Below are 21244 nucleotides of genomic sequence, written 5' to 3' on the forward strand. Positions count from 1 at the left end.
CGGTGATAATTTTTTTCTAGAACTCTTACATTGCTTCTCCAGAGACTGACTCCTAGCCAGCTGATCATGGGTGGAGTTTACAACAGCCATTTTGGAGTTTCAGGCACCCTTCAAAGTTCTTTCAGATGGCCAGCTCTACCTCCTCACGCACAGATAGCCAAGGAATCATCTCGAGTCCTTATCTCAAGATCAGCTTTTTATGTGGCTATGTGGCATCTTGGGGACCCATAAAAGGAGTCAGAAGTGTATTAATCCATTTATAAGTTGACCCTGTCTATATGAAGTAAGATGGGTGGAGAATAAAGGTGACGCCATCTTCTTTAGATAGAGAACTGCCCACGCTTTCTCACTTTCTTATTTTCCATAATCATTCTGCTTATTTTATTTCCTTTTAAACACTGAGTACACATTTATGTTTGGCTTCCCTGAATCCATTCAGCAGTAAATATTCGATGCCACAGAGTTGTAACAGGCTAGATAAGGGCTATCCTGACAACAGTCAACTTCACTGCACGCTGGTTTCTATGGCACTTCTAAAACTGTCAGGGCAGAAACTTCATCTTCAGAAGCCAATCTCTGTTTCATCTCTGTGCATGTTCAATGCAGCAATGGTGATGCCTTTCTTGGAGATGAGCTATAGTCGTATCTCAGATCTACATTTGAAAATTTCACTTTCAAATCATGTGGCCATACGGCTAAAAGTAGAATGTCGAATTGAACATTGTCAGAGTCTTGATGTTCTGAGGAAAGAGAAGAAAATGGAGTTTGGCATTGCTCTGTTGAGTTTGTTCTTTCTACATGACAATATAGAGAAACTAGAAGGTGCAGTGTGTACCTGACTGGTTAAAAGAAGATCAGATGATGGAGAAAAGTATGAAAAAGGAAAAAATCACCAGGGGTACTTCTGACCTAATTAGAGAAACTTAATTTTGCTAAGCTCCATTCGTGAGCCTCCTTATCACGCTAATATTTAACATCTTCCTTTGTTCTCCAGACAACTCTGAAATCTATACCCACACAAACATGGTAGTATGAAAAGAGCATGGACTGGGGTTTGAGTCCCAGTTCTGCCATCCACTAGCCTTGAGGAGCTTGTTCTGCCTGAGCCAGCTTCCTCATGTAAAATGGGGGTAAGAATCCCTGCCTCTCAATATTATTATTATTATTATTATTATATTATTATTATTATTATTATTATTATTTGAGATGGAGTTTTGCTCTGTCCCCCAGGCCGAGTGCAGTGGTGCGTTCTTGGCTCACTGCAATCTCTGCCTCCCAGGTTCAAGTGATTCTCCTGCCTCAGCCTCCCGAGTACCTGGGGTTACAGATGTGCACCACCACTCCTGGTTAATTTTTGTATTTTTAGTAGAAACAGGGTTTCGCCATGTTGGCCAGGCTGCTGTCAAACTCCTGGCCTCAAGTGATTCGCCCCCCTCAGCCTCCCAAAGTGCTAGGATTACACATGTGAGCCACAGTACCTGGCCCCTGCCTCTCAATGTTTCTGAGAGGTAAAGGAGTTAACATACAGAAAGCCCTTGGCACTATCCTGACACATAGTAAGCCCCCAGTAACACGAGCTGCTCCTCTCTGGTAGGTGGGTAATGACAGCAGGAGTTATTATCCAGACTGCCTCACGCAGTGTCTAGTATGTAGTAATCAATCAATCAAAAATAATATGATCTACTGAAAGCTGTGATCTAATAAGCCAAAAAACAAAAAAACTTCCCCTTACCCCTTTCTGTTTCCATTAGTGATACTGGTGTCCCACTGTTGTTCTCTCCAAGTTGACTTTTCTGTGCCTTTATGCATGCTATTATTTCCTCTGCTTGGAATGTCCTTTTCAGCCTATCAAACTCCTTCAAAATCCAGCTCAGATGTTACATTTTCTTTAAGCACTCCTGACCCCACCCTGCAAACAGACTTAGTCCAGCCTTCTTCTGGATTCCCACAGCACTCAGTACAGTTTGAAAGGTCCTTTATAATAGTCATTATTACATTTTTCAAAAAGAATTTCATATTCATTAACCTCATTAGATTATAAGCACCTCGATTATGTAGACTGTTTTATCTTTGCTGTCCCAGCACAGCACCTGGCACAGTTAGCTGTTCAAGACATCTCTGTTGAGTGGGTAAATGAATGAGTTCCACTCCAGGTTCCCCTGTTTGTGACCTCCCGGGGCCTCTTCTCTTCCCTTCCCCTTCTCACATAGGCTGATACCCTGGTCTTCCAGCTATGCATTCTACCTGCCTCTCGATGCTCTAAGCCGATGTGTCCATGATTTGGCTGTTTGCATATTCTGATTCATGACATTTTCCTGCACAGTGCTGGCTGACGGTCTGTAGCCCATCATATCTGACTTCTCTGGCCAGCCTGTATGCCTGCTATCAGCTCGCCCTCCAAGGCACAGTCCTTCCGCATTTCCTGATGTTTTCACTTCTGCCCCAGCCATGCAAGTCTCAGCACACACAGCTCATTAAAAAGCTTTGAACTTCTCCCTTTGTTGTTTTTCAATACTGTTTGGCAAATGCTTTCCAAGAGCCTACTAAGGGCCGGGCACAGTGCCTCACGCCTATAATCCCAGCACTTTGGGAGGCCGAGGTGGGTAGATCACCTGAGGTCAGAAGGGGAGACCAGCCTGGCCAACATGGTGAAACCATGTCTCTACTAAAAATACAAAAATTAGCTGAGTTTGGTGGTGGGCACCTGTAATCCCAGCTACTTGGGAGGCTGAGGCAGGAGAGTTGCTTGAACCTGGCACTCCAGCCTGGGTGATAAGAGCAAAACTCCTTCTCAAAAAAAAAAGCCTACTAAGCAAAAAATGCTGCACAAAGTGCTTCCTAGGTTACAAAAGATGAGCACAGTATAGCTCTTACTTTCAAGGAATGCACACAAGGAAGAGGCATGGATCTGAATGGCTAATTCAAGGGGGACCGTGGGAGGTACCACAACAGAGGTACAAATCCAGGGTGTGGGGATTTGTACTGAATCCCCACTGAAGGGGACTGAAAAATCATATCTGCTTGGGGATCTCAGGGAACATTTTGTGAGGCACATCACATTGTAGACTTTCAATATATGATGATAGAGACTGAGGAGTGGGCGGTACCAACACGAGGAGCAAGGCAAGGAGACCAGGAAGGGAACCCAGGCCTGTCTGGGCTGGGCTGGGGTGAGGGAGAGTGAGCAGAAAGTATGGCCGACACAAGTCTTTTCTTGTAGGGCCTTCACACAACGCAAAGACTATCCCTCTAAGGTGCTCCATTCTTTTGTCTCTGTCCATCATGCACCCTGAAACCTTACCGAAAAGTCACTTCTTCCAGGATGCCCTTGCATTTCACCCAACCCCGATCAGCACCTATCACAATTATTTTAACATGTGGGCACACTATACTTACTTTCTGGCCATTTCCTAGAAGTTTGTGACTTCCACCGACCTCTTCAGTGGTTAAAACCAGGGCTTCCCTTACCTCCATTTTCCTTATTTTACTGCCTTAATTCAGTGCTTAGGGTAGTGTTCTTGCCATTAGGCACTTAGTAGGGCCAGAGGTCTCAACACTGTGCCAAGTTACTCGTTTCCACATCAAAGATGAATCCCACACGATTCCTATCCCTGGGGAATCCGTTTTCTAGCAACTGGTAATTATGAGCAACTTAACCTCTGTGTGCTTTGGTTTCTAATTCATACAATGGGATGAATAATCCCTTTCCTGCCCTTTTAAAATTTGGTAGTAACTGCTGAACACTTCAGAGTTCCGGAGCAGGAAGTCATGATTATGAGTAAATGAGAAACTAAAGAGAACCTTCTATTTTTAAACTCATTGGACATCAGTCCAGTGCTCCATGACTACCTCGTGAACATTAATGCTATTACCAGATTACCAATGAATTTGCTACCAAATGAAGCTAGGAATTAGTGTTAGTGATTTGCCAGGCAGTACAGGGCCTAGCAGTCTGCAGGCCAAAGAGGATTCAGGTTTTGTCAGGGGCACATGCTGCATTTCACACGTCTAACACCCCCCAGTCTAAAGCCCTAATAAGTCACAGGAGTCTCCTCTGTAACCCTAGACCTCTCAGACTTGCTGTCCTCATATCCAGTCCTCCCAAGTAGATTCACTCATTTCCACATCAAAGATAGAGGCCTCATAGGAACAAGATGAAAAGTAGCCTTGTGTTGCTACCGGCTGGCCCCCTGGGCAAATAAAGAAGTGCATTATCTCTGTCTAAATAGTCTCTGAAGGATTCTTGGTGGAGATTGATGACCACAGTGGTGAGTTCTTCGAATGTGGAAGAGTGGAAAGCAGGATCCCAAGGGCTTCCGTCCGTGACAGGAGCCTGAGTTGTCAGAAGGAACGGTGGCCATAAAGCTACTGACAGAATTATGAAATGGATTGTTGCCATCAGAAGCATGTATTGAGTACCTGCCTTCTTAGGCCCATGTGCTAGTCACACAGAACAAGTCCCCACACCCAGTTCTCACTCCTGAGAGCTCATAGCCCAAACCGGATGTCTGGCTGGATGCAATGGCTCACACCTGTAATCCCATCACTTTGGGAGGCCAAGGTGGGAGGATCACTTGAACCTAGGAGCTCGAAGACCAGCCCAGGCAACATAGTGAGACCCTGTCTCTACACACACAAAAAAGTTGTAATTAGCTGAATGTAGTGGCATGCACCTGTAGTCCTAGCTATTTGAGAGGCTAAGGTGGGAGGATCACTGGAGTCCAGGAAGTCGAGGCTGCAGTGAGCTGACATCATGCCACTGCACTCCAGACTGGACAAGAGTAAGACCCTGTCTCAAACAAACAAAACAAAAAAACGAAGATGTCTTTTTTCCTCTCATTGTCTCATTGGCTGCATAGATGTGTACTGAGCTAGGGCCCTACCTTCACAGAGCTCACAGTCCACTCCCACGAAATAAAGGCTGGAGACAGAGAGAGCTGGTGGGGACTGAAGTCAGTGTGAAGATGATGGGGAGGAGAGGAGGTCATGTTGCAGAGTGGTTTGTCAAGGTGCTCTCAGCAGTTTTAGAAAGGAGAGTTGTTGGCCGGGCGCGGTGGCTCAAGCCTGTAATCCTAGCACTTTGGGAGGCCGAGACGGGCGGATCACGAGGTCAGGAGATCGAGACCATCCTGGCTAACACGGTGAAACCCCGTCTCTACTAAAAAAAAATACAAAAACTAGCCGGGCGAGGTGGCGGGCGCCTGTAGTCCCAGCTACTCGGGAGGCTGAGGCAGGAGAATGGCAGGAACCCGGGAGGCGGAGCTTGCAGTGAGCTGAGATCCGGCCACTGCACTCCAGCCTGGGTGACAGAGCGAGACTCCGTCTCAAAAAAAAAAAAAAAAAAAAAAAAAAAAGGAGAGTTGTTAGCCTTAAATAAAAATCAGGAAAGCCTTTGTGATGGACGTAGCTTAGAAGTGATGTGAGCTTGAACCATACCCCAGAATCCCAAAGAGGGAAAGCAGTAGGGCTCTGAGCCATCTTGGCAGAAGTGTTCACAGTGCACAGGATGAGGGGTGGGAGGATTGGGGTTGTGGGGATGGTAAAGATGTTAAAAATTGATTGCACAACTCAATATATAAAAGTTGTTAGATTGTACACTTTCAATGGATTAATTGTATGTGAATTATATCTCAATAAAGCTGGGTTTTTGTTTTTTTTTTTAAGGAACCTACTAGGGAGGACTGGATATGAGGACAGCAAGTCTGAGAGGTCTAGGGTTGTTACAAAGGAGACTCCTGTGACTTAATTAGGGCTTTGGCCTGGGGGGGTTTGGACGTGTGAAATGCAGCATGGCCTCTGACAAAACACCTAAGCCAGAGGGCTTATGTACGCAAGTTGGGTGTCTGTGCCATTGGTTTCAGAGTTGTGGAGAAAGGGGACCTTTCTCTGCTGTGGTTAACTTGATTTGGAAGGGAGATTTAAATATACAGATGTTGCTCGGCTTACGATTACATTGCATCCTGACAAACCTACCGTAAATTGAAAATATCATGAGTTGAAAATGCGTGGCTGCTGGGTGTGGTGGCTCACGCCTGTAATCCTAGCACTTTGGGAGGCTGAGGTCAGGAGTTTTGAGACCAGCCTGACCAACATGGAGAAATCTCGTCTCTACCAAAACTACAAAAATTAGCTGGGCGTGGTGGTACACGCCTGTAATCCCAGCTACTCAGGAGGCTGAGGCAGGAGAACTGCATGAACCAGGGAGGCGGAGGTTGCAGTGTGCTGAGATTGCGCCATTGCACTCCAGCCTGGGGGACAAGAGCAAAACTCTGTCTCAAAAAAAAAAGAAAAGAAAATGCATGGCTGACTGAGAGCTGAGGCCACTACCAGCCTTGCAGGAGAAATACAGTTTCTACAGCATGCCTGTCACTCTCACCCCATCATAAAGTTGATCCATGGTAGGTCAGAGGCCAACTGTATCTTACAGAGAGATTATGGAGGCCCAAACCAAGGAGTAAAAAATGAGTGGAAGCAGATAAATAGCTTAGATTTGTGTCCCTTCAGCTTTTTTTTTTTTTTTTTTTTTAGCTTTTTTTATATGTGGATGAGATCATTTTGGCCCTGATTCATCAGATAGGAAAAAATAGACTTTAAGCTCGCCTCCTGGGGCTTCTGTAGTCCATTAAGAATGAAGAATGTGAAAGGTACTTTAGAGTAATGGGAGATGTAGACAAATCAAAAAGATGAGGTGGTTTTCTTTTGCTGTTGTTGTAGTTGCTATTTTTGTGTGTATTATGGCCAGACTAGGAGTCCATTCTTTCCTCCCATTCACTGTCCAGCTTTTATTCCTAAATGTTCATTTGTTTCTAGGACATGGTCCGGCGAGGAGAGATCATAGACAATGACATCGAGGAGGAGTTCTACCTCCGGCGCCTAGATGCGGGGCTCTTTGTTCTCCAGCACATCTGCTACATCATGGCCGAGATCTGCAATGCCAATGTCCCCCAGGTAGGAGGGTCTTCCCCTGCATGGGCCTATCCATCCCTGCCTCCTTCCTCGCCAGCTGCTTAGGTAGACTCTCAGGGAAAGAAGGGGATTGCACTCTCCTTGAATTCCTTTACTCTATGTCGGCCTTCTTTTTCAGGGATGGGGTGATGTAAATAATTTCAAGGTGATACATTCTGGTGTGTCAGGACAAATGGTTGTCTTTCTTTCTGTACCCATTTTTTCCCTTATTAGATTCGCCAGAGAGTTCACCAGATCCTAAACATGCGAGGAAGCTCCATCAAAATTGTCAGGCATATCATCAAGGGTGAGTTGGATGCTACTTATGTCTGAGGCTCCAGAGGTCTGAGCCTCTGTCAGTATCGCTGGTATTTGGTGCGGAGCATTTTCTGCAACTGAAAGCCTAAGTTGTCCATTTCACTGTGTCCAGGTCATCTTTGTCAGAATACTGAAGACTAGCCTCGTTGTTCTCTGCCTCTGACCCTCCAGTTCCAGAACTTCCAACCGTAAACAAGAGGCACAAGGGCTTGAAACAGTTGTTCATTTTTTTAAAAAAGCGAAAAATTCAATTCCAAACTACACATAGTGGAAGGAAATTGCTTTCTTAGGGAAAAAAGCAAGGAAATGACAAGAAATACAATAGTCTTTCCTTATCCACAGTTTTGCTTTCAGTTACACACAGTCAACTGTCCGGAAATAGATGAGTACAGTACAATAAGATATTTTGAGAGAGAGAGAGGCCACATTCATATAACTTTTTTATAGTATATTGTTATAATTGTTCTATTTTATTTAGTTATTGTTGTTAATCTCTTACTGTGCCTAATTTATAAATTAACCTTTATCATAGTTATGTAGTTATCATAGGTGTGTATCTATAGGGAAAAACACAGTGTACATAGGATTCAGTACTGTGTGCAGGGTCAGGCATCCATCAGGGGTCTTGGAACATCCGTCAGGATGCGGGGCACTACTGTAACTGGGATTCTGCAGTGAATTGAGGCAATGTGGAGTGGTGGAAAGAGTATGCCTGCCTTCCGGGCCTAGCTCTGCCTCCCCTAGCTGCGAGCATGATTACAGCTCTATATTTACCTGGGAGAAATTTTGCAAAGGTTACAGGAGGTACTACAGCGTCCAGTCTGTACCTGGCACACAGTGGGTGCTCAGTCAGTGTGGGTATCCCTCCTTCCCACCCACCCCATGGAGTTCCCTAAATGCTGTTGGATCTTCAACTGGACCTGACTCAGCCGGAGAGGCCTCTGGCCGGTGAGCAAGCCCCCAGTCACAAGGCAGGGCCCCTGTTCTGAGCTCTGGGTGCAGCCCCACCCTCAGCCACCTGGGGACTAACTGGGAAGCACCAGCTGGCACGTGTGGCAGTGGAGGCCCATGTGGGAATTTCCAGTACTGACGACGTCTGAGTTCAGGGAGAGTCCAGATGGACTGGGTGACTGCAGACAAATCAGTGTTCCCCTCGGGCTCTCATTCTGCCCATTTCTAAGATGAAGGACTAGGCTAGATTTACTCAGAGCTTGCCTTTAAGTTACTTCTAGCTCCCATTCCAGGTGGCAGGTGAAATGTGACGATAAATGTAGTCCACACAGTGAAGCAAAGCAAGGTTAAGAGCGTGGGCTCTAGGGTCAGAGGCTTCTGGATCCGAATCATGGCTCTGTTGTTTACTCTGTTACCTCAGGCAAGATACCAGTTGCTCTTGTGACTGCCTAGAATGGGCAAGGGGATTGAATGAGGTGACACAAGTTAAGAGTGAACGTTAGTGTGAGTATTACAAAATACCACGAAGACCATTGCCATCATTATTTTAAGTGAGACATGGCCAAAATCCTGTGGGAAGCCTTGTGAGAGAAGTGGCATTGAACTGGTCTAAGAGGCTAGGACAGAGGCAGTCCAGAAAGCAACAGCACTGTGAGTGAAGGCATAGGGACTGGAAATCTCGTGTCTGCTCAGCCCTCCCCATCCGGGAATGGTAAATCCATTGCGCCCATTTTGTAGATGGAGAGTATGAGGCATTGGAATCTGTTGTTTTCTCCTTAGAGAAAAAGAGAGTAAAGGGGTCCAGTGGACACACTTAGCCCCACTCATGCCTTCTGGAGTGACACCCTGGGAGCTCCTCCTCAGTGTCAGATTCGTGTGAATTACTGCTCAGAGCATCATTTCGCCTCCTCCCTGAGGGGTAGCTGTGGTGATTTGCAACTCCAGCCTTTAAATGGCATTTACTTCTAACGCCCACTTGTTCAATTAGAACTTCTTATTACCCTCAGTTCTACTATCCTGCATTGAGCCTTCTCCCTGCACCTCCGTCCTTGTAATCAAAACAGTGATCTTCCAAGAAAGGAAAAGTATTTTTAATGGGTGCTGACATGTAGTAGTGGGATGTTTTTCTTTCTCACACCCTGCCACACACAACCTAAGTGATTCGCAGTTTTCCATTGTTGTGAGTCCCGGCCTCTGTCTCCCTCGGATCCTGGTGTATTTCCCCAGTGCCTTTTAAGTCGCTGAGCCCACACTGGATAGTGAGTGGAGGGTTGTTGAGTGGGCACCTGGGCAAGCGAGCAGATGAGTGAACCGGTGAAGGGTCTGCACAGGCGCCATCTTCACTCCCACCCCTCTGCTTTTCTCCTCCACTGCTTTCTGCCCACCCTCACCTCTACCACCTCCATACAGACCCTCGCAGCCATCCTTCCAGGCCTGGGCTTAGCCCTTAAGTTCTCTCCCCATCACCCTTCATAGCCAGCTCCTTAGTCCATCCCACCTCTTCTGCCTCTGAACTCAACCTTGAATCCATCCACTTCTCTGCATGCGTTATTCCCATCATAGCACCCTGTTTCTTTCCATCCGAGCCCTTATCACAACCTATGATTGTTTTTATTTATGTGTTTGTTTACTGCTTTTGTCTGTCTCATACATTAAAATATAAGCTCCATGACGGGACATTGTCTGCCTTGTTCACTGTGTCTCCCCAGCATCCAGAGCAATGCCAAGCACATGATGGGAACCAGTAATAATTTCAGACATTGCGGAATGAAACCCTACCCTTGTATGAATTTAATGTGCAAACATTGACTGTGACTCTCCTCGGGGCTAGCTGGGCACAGTGCTAAGTGCTGTGCTAGAGGTGTCACACCGCAGCTGCCCTCATGGAGTTTACGGCCTTCCGGGGACATAGAGTATAAATGATTGACCATAATCCAAGCCCAGTGGAACGCATGCTCCAGGAACTACTCAGCTGGCCCTGCTCGATGCCAGGCTCTGTGTCCAGTCCTAGAGATACTAAAGGAATAAGCAAGATCCCTATCCTTCAGGCGTTCACAGTCTAGGGGAAGAGGCTCAAAACTAATTAGAACATGCTAAGCACTTGTCAAGTTGTGAACAGTGTGCTGAGGGAGGGAGTGTCACAGAGGCAGTTATGGAAGCAGGGAGGGAGTCGCTTCTCCTCCTCAGGACTAGGACTGGTGCCCAAACCAGGTAGAGGGAGCAGAGGCCCAGAGGAGGACAGGGCAGGATGCAGTGGCCTTGGGGAGGACGATAGCCTGGTCAGGGGATGCCAAGCAGAGATGCAGGAGGCTGGAGTGTTGGGTGGGGTGTGGCTGGGCCGGGCTCCTGAGTTCTGCTAGGTGCACAGTGAGTTTGGTGTACAAGGGGTGACTGCATCCCTTGATTGACCAGCAGACAGCAGACATTCCCATTAGTGCCCAGGGAATCGTTTGGGAAATTTGAGGTCATCAGTGTGGAGGTGATATCTAGATTCTGGGAATTGAACGCCATTGCTCAGGTTGAAGAGGCCCCGAACATCACGCTGGCAATTAAAAGAGTTCTCTGTAGATGGAAAGTTGTCATAAAGGGTTCTCAGCCCTGCCACTGGCATGCCCCTGTCCTGTCCCTCCCACACCAGGGGAAGCCAGTCTGCAGCAGGGTGTGCAGCCTGTGTGGTGTGGCCTGCCTCTGGGAGCACCCCTGAACAGGGTGCTGCAAGGACCCTCAGGAGCCCTCACTTGGGTGGAGAGGGTGGTGCTGAGGTTGACAGGGTTGAGGCTCCCATGGAGGTGGGAGGGTTGGGAGGCTGGGGTCTTCTGGGACCCCCGTCCAAAAAGCCCATCTGGTACTCCTTTTCATACCACCCCCACTCCTCCTACCCTTCCTTCAATCGAAAACTCAAGAAAACAAAGCCTCATAAAGAAAACCAGCTCATCAGTCTGTTCTCTTTGATTTTAATTTTGTTTTTCAGTTTGGGTTGCTTCCTTTTTTTTCTTTAACATACTAATTAGATGCAGGCTTTTTTCTTTGATTTTATGGCCTACATATTTCCTAAGTTTTGCTGGCAGGATGACAGCTGATGTATCCCTTGAGGTCTCAGGAAAACGCTGATGAGGCAAGCCCAGCGGGGGACTTTTCCCATTATTTTTCAGCCCCCACTCTCACAATTTCCTCCCTCCTCTGTTGGGGGTGCCAAGAGCACAGGGAATAATTGATGGCTCATTAAAGCACCTCTGTCTGCACACTGCTTACTCGGCACTCCCGACGTCCAGCCTTCCCCAGAACCAGCGGCACCTCTGGCCGGAGGACTGTGGGCCCTCCTAGGGAACCGTGGTCTGAGGACTGAGATTACCACAAAGAGAAGGGCAGATGGGGCCATGTGCTTGCGAGGACAGCAACAGACTTCCTGCCATTTATCGCTGTGGTGCTCGGCGCCCCAACTGGCAGAGAGAAGGAGTCAGTTACTAGTTACTGCAGTTGGGGTGCGTGCTGAGTTGGTGCTGTAGGCTTGTTTGTGCTATTGCAGAAATCCAGGACCACGGTAGGTAGAGTGGTCACTTACCAAGCTCCTACCTCCTCTGGGTCAGACATTTGGGGTACAGTGTCATTACCTCTGGTCCTCACAACAGGCCTGGAAAGCGGGGTAACCAGGAGACTGAGACTTACTGAGCTTCTTGGAGGTACCTGGGTCTCTGGTGATGTAAACTGGATCCAGACTCAGAAGGAGCTGTGCACAGCGGTAAGGAATGTGCCAACTGCTGATCGGCCCATATGCTCCTATGGGCTTTTAGGAGAGAAGAAAAATGCAGGGCACCCGCCTTTAGGGAACACCCATCACAGGGTGCTAGGCAGTCTTCTAAGATAAGTGAGACACCCAGGAGACTCTGTCCCCCGCAGGCATACTTCCCTCACAAGTCAGGTGACCGACTATAGTGCAAAGCAGAATGGAGCCAGTGCTGGGATGCAGAGGTCCAAGGGGAATGAAGATGGCACAGTTCACTCACAGTTAATCTGGCTGGACATGAAAAGGAGCCCAGAGATCCAGGGAGGCTGTACGGAAGGTGTGGCTTCTTTTTTATTTTTTATTATTGTAATAATAATCTATCATTTTGACCATTACTACCATCACTACCATCTATCCACAGGCCTTTTTTTGCATCTTGCAAAACTGGAACTCCCCGTTCCTCCCTCCCCCCAGCCCCTGGCAGCCACCATTCTGCATTCTGTCTCTGTGGCTGCCTGCATGGGAAGGGTTTCTGTAGGCAGCTGTGCACAGGCATCATTGAGCAGTCATCGCCTTGACTGTGGCATTGGAGCTGTGACCTGAGAATGCTTTGAAATATCAATATTTGTGCCAAGGGTTGCCGTGGAAGCCGCTGGCCAGTCTTGCCACTGTTTTAGTCTCCTGGTGAAAGTTGTTGGAGGACCACACAGATGCCCGGGAGCAGCCATGGCTACTGCACAGCGGCTGGTTTGCAGAGGAAAGCCTAGAGGATTACTGACTCAAAACTCTGTCACTGCTGGGCAAAAAGAATGAGCCAGGAACTTAAATGCTTGTAGAATTTGGCCCATGGCCCTTTGATTTGCGAGTATTCTTTATGGCTTAAAATCTCCTCCTAGTAGCTCATAAACATATTTCCATATTGATTTGGGGCTCTTGGTAACCCAAGTTGTCTGTGTGGTTTTAAAGCTGCAGAGGCTGATAGGATTTATCTTTTGATGACATGTTGACGTGTGTGTGACTTGCACCTGGTCATGGATGCGGTGTCCTGCAGGGCATTTGCAGGCAGGAAAGGATCATGGAAAGAGGCCTGTATGTGAGCCCTGTAGCCAGCGGCCTTGACAGGGCTCAGAGGCATCTTAAGGACACCTCGAGAGCTTTTCAGCAAAGATGTGACATTTGCCTTAGGATTGCTGCCCCCAGGCCTCACACCCAGTTCACCCAAGAGGGCTCTCTCGAGCGCTGGGTTGCCCAGGTTCACAAGCAAGCTCTGTCTGTCGCTTTCTAGTGTCTAACCTCAGGCAGCTCTTCCCCTCTCCAAGCCATCGCTCCTGCATCTGTAAGATGGGGAGAACCTGTCTCAGAAGGCTGCTGTGAGAATGAGACAAAGTGCTGTATGTATAGTGCTCACATGGTGGCTGGCACCCGGAAAGTGCCTGTTACATGGTAGCTGTCTTATTATATAAGACATATTATATATTAATATAACTAATTATTGTATATTATATAATATATATTATATATTAATATAACTAATTATTGTTATAATTAGTGTCCAAGCTCACCTAGGATCAGACATGCTCAGACCAGCATAAATTCTGGATCTCTGTGTAACTCTGGGCAAGTTAGTAGGTAACATATTTAAGTCTTGGTTTCCTCCTCTGTAAAAAACACAAACAAAAAACACTTAAAATAAATACTGCCTCTCTCAGGAAGCCTCCAAGGTTGAGATGCAGTTAGGTGCCTGAGACCAAGCTACATACTCAGCGAATGGAAGCTCCTTCCTTCCTTGACCTAATCCTTCCGCCTGGCGTTAGCAGCAGCTTGGACTGAGATACCACCGGGAAAGGCAGTCACCAGCACACAGGCTCGACTTCCCGGGGCCTTGTGGGGGTGGGTGGGTGTCAGTGGGTGCTTTTCCAACCAGGTAAAACATCCATGGGACTCTGAGAACTTGACCGTTAGCATTGTAAGCAAGGGTCTTTCTCTGTAAGCAGGTTTCATTTGAATGACATCCCTGATGAAATTAGAACCTGCAGCCTAGCAAAATGTTCTACTCCTGGAGAAGCGCAACTTTCAACCTTCCAAGTTCATTGTTGTTGTCAAGGAATCTTGTTAGACCTGAAGGATTTTCCTTTCTCGGTTTCTATTTTGTGGTTATATGTACATCTTCAAGAGTTTTCAATGTGAAAATATTGGGCATTCCTCCTCTCTCTTCCCTCTTCCTCCTGCATTTTTAAAAAGATGAACATTTAAGGCTTAAGATTCATGGATCTGAACCAGGCTTGTGAATACCGGTCCAGGTCTCTGCCCTGGAAGATGACTTTTCCCCATCCACCAGCCTCGGTGCCCCCTCCCTCTCCCTCTCAACATAAACAGAACAGCTTGTATTCCATGTCTGAATAGTAAACCTGCTGTCTAAAGTTTGCTTTAATATTTATGTGTTCAGCATTGCTGCCTGTTTCTGAGTTCCATCAAAGCCTTTATTATAAGAGCATTTGAAAATGTGGGGGAAGTAGAGAAAGGAGTTGGCATGTATGCCATCTTTCTCACTCTCCACCAACTTAGCCTCTTTCCTCTCTCCTCTCATCCTTCTCTCCCTCTCCCCTCATCCTGCAGTCTCTTTTCCTCTTATACACACATGCACACACGCGCACACACACATACAGCAAAGAGAACTCTTTCCCGAGACCTCTGGGAGGACTCTGTTCAATATTTATAAACTGCTGCAGCAGCTGTAATAACCAGAGGTAGCTGGCACCACCACGACTTGCTCCAAATAGGACTCTGCCATAGAAACAAAGAATGAGCAAGGGCAAAGGGTGAGGGTGAGGTGCCTGGGGGTGCAGCTTCCCCGGGCAGTGGATGAGCAGTAGGCCAGGTTGTCAGACCTGGTTCTGGGCCTGGCTCCGTGGCTGGCTCACTCTGGGACCCTGGCCATTCACCTGCCCCCTCAGTGCTGCAATACATTCTGAGAACCCTTCCAGCTGTGATATTTGGTAACTTGGCATAAGAGAATGTGACCCCAGCCAGTCCACCCGCATCTGTCCTGGCCACCGAGGCCCCTGTAGCACGAGACATTCCTGTTTTGGAACACTCGCAGAGCAGGGGTTTTTCCTGGAGACCGGGGGCAGGCAGGGTAGCCTGTTGCTTAGGTAATAGGATGCTGCTGTGAGGACCAGCCGACTCGCAGTATGCGGGGCCTTTTTTTTTTTTTTCCTATCCACACATTTCGAGGTTTGAATTCCGGCTCCTCTACATCCTAGACTTGGGCAGGTTGCTTCAGTTCTCTGATAGCCTGTTTCCTCCTGGGTAAATGGGGATGGTGTTCTTTACCTTGTAAGATTGCTGCAAAGGTTACATGTGAGACAACATAGATAATGCAGGCACATAGCAGCGCACAGCACATGTTAGTTCCGCTCCGCTCTGTGTGGGACAGGCTCTCTTCCAGGGGACACCAAGCCATTCACTGCCTGCGGGCCAGTCGGATATCCCCTTTCCAGAGAATGGGTGATGTGACTCTGTTTGCTTCTTAGCACAGTTGGAGTGACGGAGGAGACTTGCGCATGGGATGGGTGGGTGCTCTATGTACCGTCGGCATGTGTCAGTGAGGCCTCAGCACAGGTGATTCAGCAAAGGGAATTGATGCAGGTGTGGGTTCCCTCTGCTTTGTGCATCCCTACAAAGAACTCAAGGAAGCTGGCTTTACTGTTGGAAAATCACTGCCCTAAAGCATCAGACTGGTTCTCCACTTCCCTCCCTCCTGGGTCTGAGAAGACATTAGGAGAGCAAAGTGTTAGCTCAATCCATTAAGACTCCTGCTTCCAGACCATGCCTCCGGGAATTTTAGATGCCATAATGGTCATTTCTGTCTCTCCTGGGGCAGCAACTGTATCATTCACATGTGAGTAAGAGATACCACTGGCACACAGCCCCAGAGCCTTCTCCCGAAGCTCAGTTCCTGTCTCATCACCCCGGCCCTCTCTCTAAGAGGCCTTAATAGGAGGCATCACAACCATTTGCTGTTGGAGGTGATGGATGGGCCTCACAGAAGAGGATGATTTCCGGGGGGAGACACACAGCTGGCACGTGCCTGAATCCCAAATCCCATTTTCCGGCACACATCCAAAGTAATAAAGAGGAACGGGGCAAAATAAAGAGGTCGCAGGAGCAAAATTATTTCCCCAGCATTGGCGGGGGTGGGGCTGACGGGGAGGGGTGAGAGGTCACAGGCTTTGTTTTCTCTCCCCAGTCTTTGTCTGGTTTGGATCAGCAGGTGTTTTATTATGCAAAAGCCTCTTACTAGAGAGTTCTCTCCGTTTTCTTTCTCAAGCCAGGCCCCAGTAAGGGATCAGGGGGCAGAAGTGCAAGCAGCCATCCTAGTCACCCACTGCAGGAGATCCTTCAGCACCCCACTCTGCTGGGGGGCCCTTGGCCAGGCGTAGCTGGGAGGAAGGCTAAAGCCCCTGCCTTCATGCAGCTCTCCAGCTAGGGAGAGAGGCCGGGTGGAGGATGGTCTAGCAGTCAGGGCCATATGCGCTGGAGGCAGTGGGCTGGGGCTGGGCGTGGGAGTGAGAGGTGACCAGGCAGGCCTTCACAGAGAAGACATCTCAGGAGGGGACCCGGAGGGGGTGTGGGACTTCCCCAATGCCACTGCTGACCTGAGCAAAGAAGGCTTAGGGAGGGAGCTAATGCTCCCTGGATGTTTGTTGTTTGAACATTTTCAGAGGGGATCACCCAAGGGCACTTGGGAGTCAGAGCTAGGATTCGATCGCAGCCCTGTGTTGCACCTTTTCCTCCCTGGCTGTGGGCAGGGGACAGTCAGAGGGCAGTGAGGGGATGGACCACCCCATCCTCCTCCTTCCTCTCCCACCAGATCCCCTACACTTGCTCTAGGAGCCACCACAGGAAGTCCAGGGTCACCAAATCACCCCTCGCCATCTCCAGAAAAAACCAGGGTGACCATGTTATTTTGGGTTACCAGGACACTTTTTAAAAAATGAGATGGAGTCTTAAGGATCACTGTGCTGGGACAACGGGGGAGACAAGAACCCAAACCTGCCCACCGTGCCACTCTCCACTGGTATCCTCTGCGGAACTGTTGCCAGAACTGTGCCTGGAGCCTCACCCTCCTCAGGAATGTTTCCTTTCTCTTCCTGGTCTCGCTGAAACCTGGCGCTCCCACACCACTCCTACCACTGGAGACATGGGAGGGGCCTTCCATGCTCCAGTACTTCTAGACTATTCTCTCTCTCCCTTCCCTGAATACACCCAGCTGTCGAAGCTTGTGTCAGGGGACTGCAACCCCCCACACAACCCCTCCCTGTTGCTGGCACCAGCACCTGTTCCCCCCAGTCCTTGGGGGGATTATGGGCTCACTGTCAGCCTCTCCACTGCTCTTGTCGTATTTCCTGGTGACTGCAACCACCAAGAGATTCACATCTCTTTCTCATACCCCATTTCCAGTCTATCTGTAAATCCTATTGGAGCCACCCTCAGAAAACATCAAGAAGCTGAAGACGTCGCCTCACCTCCACCATTACTGCCCAATCCAGGCCACTGTCACGTCGCATCTCCTTGCCCTGCCCTTGCTTCCCCCATGGTGTCCCCCACACAGCATCGGAAGGGATCTGGCAAAAGTCAAATCACGTCACTCCTCTCTGCTCAGGACCCTCATAGGGACTTCCACCCCACAGAAAGGCCACAACCCCTACCATGGTGCACAGGCCACACCATCTGGGTATGGCCCCTCCCGTGGCTCCAGGTTGTGGCCACACGGACCTCTTCGCTGACCCTCAGATAAACCAAGGAAGCGCCCCCGCCCCCCGCCACCTTAGATCCTCTGCCCTGGCTGCCCTGCCACTGGCTCCCAGACCTTTCCACACTCATCTCCTTCTGATCTTTAAGCAGATGCTCCCTGCTGACAGCCACCTGTGTATTTTGTTCACTTTTGGTTTGTGACCTTCACTAGAAAGAAAGTAGGCTCCACACAAGCAGAGATTTGCATCTGTTTCGATCACTCCTTTATTCCCATTCCCAAAACGAGGTTCTCAAACTGGAGCATACATCAGCATCACCTGGAGACTCAGTAAAACCCAGATCACTGGGCCCCACCCCAGTTTCCTGTTAAGTGGGTCTAGGGTGGTCCCAAGATTTTGTGTTTCTAGTAAGTTTCCATGCAGTGCTGCTGCAGCTGCTGCTGATCAGGTCCACACTCAGAACCACTGAGTCCAGAGCAGTGTCTGCCCAGCGGGTGTCTGTCTTAGTCTGTTCGTGCTGCTGTAACAAAATCCCCGAGACTGGGAAATTTATGAAGAACAGAAATGTACTTCCTCACAGTTCTGGAGGCGGGGGATCCAAGAGCAGCACGCCAACCTTTGGTGTCTGCTGAGGGCCTTCCTGCTGCATCCTCACATTGCAGAAGGGAGAAGGGCAAAAGGGTCTTGAGAGTTCCCTGGAGTCCTTTTGCAAGAGTCTAATCCCCTAGATTAGACCTGATCTAGACCTAATCTAATCTTGTAATTAGATGGTAAGAACCTAATCACCCTGTAAAGACCTTCACTGCGTCGGGGTGAGGTTTCAGCATGAATTTTGGAGGGACACAAACATTCAGACCTTAGTAGCATCCACGCGGTGTGTGTTGAGTAAATAAATAAATGAGGGTGAAGTGAATAAATAAATGAGGGTGGAAGTGAAGGGTGTGGCTAGGAGGGGAATCCAAGCATGGAAAGGTAAGTTGGTGCCTTTCCACTGAGGGCCTCGAAGGCAAGACCCCAAGGAATTTGGCTACAGTGGGGACATTAGGGCAACTTGTACCTCTGTGGGAGCTGGGGTTCTGGGAAAGGTATAAAGTGGCACAACCATGGTGGACGCCATGCCTGGGATCCACTCCTGACTCTATCTTTGTCCCCCTAGAGTATGCAGAGAACATCGGGGACGGCCGGAGCCCGGAGTTCCGGGAGAACGAGCAAAAGCGCATCCTGGGCTTGCTGGAGAACTTCTAGAGGCACCTCGGCCCTGCGCATCATGGACTGTCTCAGCTTCCCTCCCAGGATCAGTGTCTACACAACTCTGTGTGGCTTTTGGACAAATTAAAGCTAGTTTTGGTATCCCTGGGCCGATTTTCTTTGTAGTGAAGCTTCGCCTGCTAACCCTCCCTCCCCCTCCCCACAGCAGCTACTTCAGGACTCCCCCAGGGAAGGCCCGTGGGCAGCCTCACTCCGCCAGGGGGGACAGCTGAGGCTCAGGGCATAGTGGTGACAACTCCGCCACCGTGGCTACGCAGGTGGTGCTGCTGTGAGGCTGGAGTGGGGGCCCACCTAGAGTCTAGATGTGGGACCCGAGGCCCGGACCTCATGCTCCAGCTCCATGGGGAGGCCAACCACGCAGCACAGCCCTCAGAGCATGCAGAGCCCTGCCACATGTCAGACCACTCGGGTGGGGGCTGCATGGAGGATTACCAGATCCCAACGTGGGCCCCACCGCAAAAATAGCATCAAATCTCAGTGAGGCCCTGGCATCTGGGCTGCTCAGAGCTCCCCGGTGGTTCCGTGCATCAGGGTGAGAGCCACCGCTTTAGAGTGGACAGATTTGGGTCCATATCCCCACCGCATCATTACCAGCTGTACATTCTGTTCTGGTTTGGGGTTTTGTTTTATTTTTTTAAGACACAAGGTCTTACTCTGTGGCCCTGGCTGGAGTGCACTGGTGCAGCCATGGCTCACCGCAGCCTTGACTTCGTGGGCTCAGGCGATCCTCCCACCTCAGCCCCCCGAGTAGCTGAGAGGGAGGTGCCACCACATCTGGCTGATTTAGCTGTACATTTGGATAAGTGACTTTCACCTTTCCGAGTCTCACTTCTTCACCTGCACAGTGGGGCCACTCACACCCATTTGCCGCTGAGGAAGCCGTGCTCAGCAAGCCTGCAGCACAGTGGCGAAGGCACCGTCGTGGCTTTGTAGCTGCTGCTTCCTTTGGTTCTTCCCACACACATTTGTGACTTCAGAATTGTGATTTCAGGCCGGATGTGGTGGCTCTCACTTGTGATCCCAGCACTTTGGGAGGCCAAGGTGGGGAGGATCTTTGAGCTCAGGAGTTCAAGACCAGCCTGGGCAACATGGTGAAACCCCGTCTCTACAAAAAATAGAAAAATTAGCCAGGCGTGGTGGCACATACCTATGATCTCAGCTACACAGGAGGCTGAGGTGGGAGGATTGCTTGAACCCAGGAGGTCAAGGCTGCAGTGAGCTATGATCATTCCACTGTACTACAGCCTGGGCAACACAGCAAGACCCTGTCTCAAAAAATAAAAAAAAACTGTGATTCTACTCATTTGACATAAGTGATGAGAAGGTTGGTCTCCCCTCAGAAGTCAGCAGTGCTTTAGCATGTTTTTAATCAGTCCTCAAAGAGCAGAGTCCCCATCAGTGAGTAGGCAGAAGAGTGGCCAGATGTAGAAAGCAGCCTTTCATTCCAATGCATTGTGCAACCCAGGGTCACAGACAGGCTGCCGGGGACGCTGCACGCCTGACACTGTGTCCCTACCGCTCTTGCTGCTGCCTAGACCCTGAGGGACAGGGCTCCAAGCGGTCACTGCCATCTGGCCAGAGTTGACATGCTGGGTGAAACCTGTTTGCCATCCCAGGAAGCCACCAAGAGGTCCCTGAAGAAGATGGCACCCGCTCTGTGTCCAGCCTTGGACTGGTGATGGAACAGTGAGTAAGGCAGGCCCTACCCGCTGGTGCTCACTCGCAGCCTGGCGGGAAGACAGTGCATAACCGTAAGCGTCCCTGCAGAGAGGGGCAGGAGAGTGTGACAGGGACTGTCACAAGATCAGATGGCGGCACCGTCACTTTGGGTCTAGTTCTTCCTTGGCTTTTCTGTAACTGTAGTAGCTGGCACATATCGAACGCCCAGTGGCATTGTTGTCCCCGATTTATGTAAGCCAAGGCTGAGGGCTCAGACAGGGTAATAGCTGCACAAGGCCCTGTGGCCAACCAACAGCAGAACGCACATTCTAGCCAGGCCTGTCCCACGGCACAGTCCACACCCTCTCCCGCCGAGCTCCTCTACCTGGAAGAGTCACACCGTACTGGCTGACGCCGTGCTCTGATCCTTTCATCTGTTGTGTGGTTTAATGAATTCACAAAAAATAGAGCATGTCCAGGTGTAACTTAGAGAAGCAGACTTCTACAGCTAAGATCGATACTTTAGACATCATCAGTCCTTCACCTTGATTTTCTTTTTCAATTTTAATTTTAGCCAGGTAATGCTTGCAAACGGTATAGGAGTTCAAAATTTAACAAAAAG

At 49.1% G+C, this 21244-nt stretch overlaps 1 protein-coding gene and 1 long non-coding RNA gene across 2 annotated transcripts in view; one reads left to right on the forward strand and one right to left on the reverse strand.

Moving 5' to 3' along the window:
* The window catches only part of CTNNBL1 (catenin beta like 1), a 179918-nt gene extending 160867 nt beyond the window's left edge, over window positions 1-19051 (forward strand). Inside the window, exons 14-16 of the mRNA XM_033186386.1 lie at window positions 6811-6948; window positions 7180-7252; window positions 18851-19051. Of these exons, the coding sequence (XP_033042277.1) occupies window positions 6811-6948; window positions 7180-7252; window positions 18851-18939 (300 nt within the window). The 3' untranslated portion in view covers window positions 18940-19051. The remainder of the gene's footprint in view (window positions 1-6810; window positions 6949-7179; window positions 7253-18850) is intronic.
* LOC117068754 lies at window positions 351-2445 on the reverse strand. The gene is made up of 2 exons (XR_004431227.1): window positions 2245-2445; window positions 351-740 (listed from the first exon to the last, which is right to left on the reverse strand). It is a non-coding gene; the product is annotated as an uncharacterized LOC117068754 (long non-coding RNA).
* Window positions 19052-21244: the final 2193 nt, after the last annotated feature.

This window comes from Trachypithecus francoisi, unplaced genomic scaffold, assembly GCF_009764315.1.
Source record: "Trachypithecus francoisi isolate TF-2019V2 unplaced genomic scaffold, Tfra_2.0 Lachesis_group21, whole genome shotgun sequence".
Classification (NCBI taxonomy): domain Eukaryota; kingdom Metazoa; phylum Chordata; class Mammalia; order Primates; family Cercopithecidae; genus Trachypithecus; species Trachypithecus francoisi.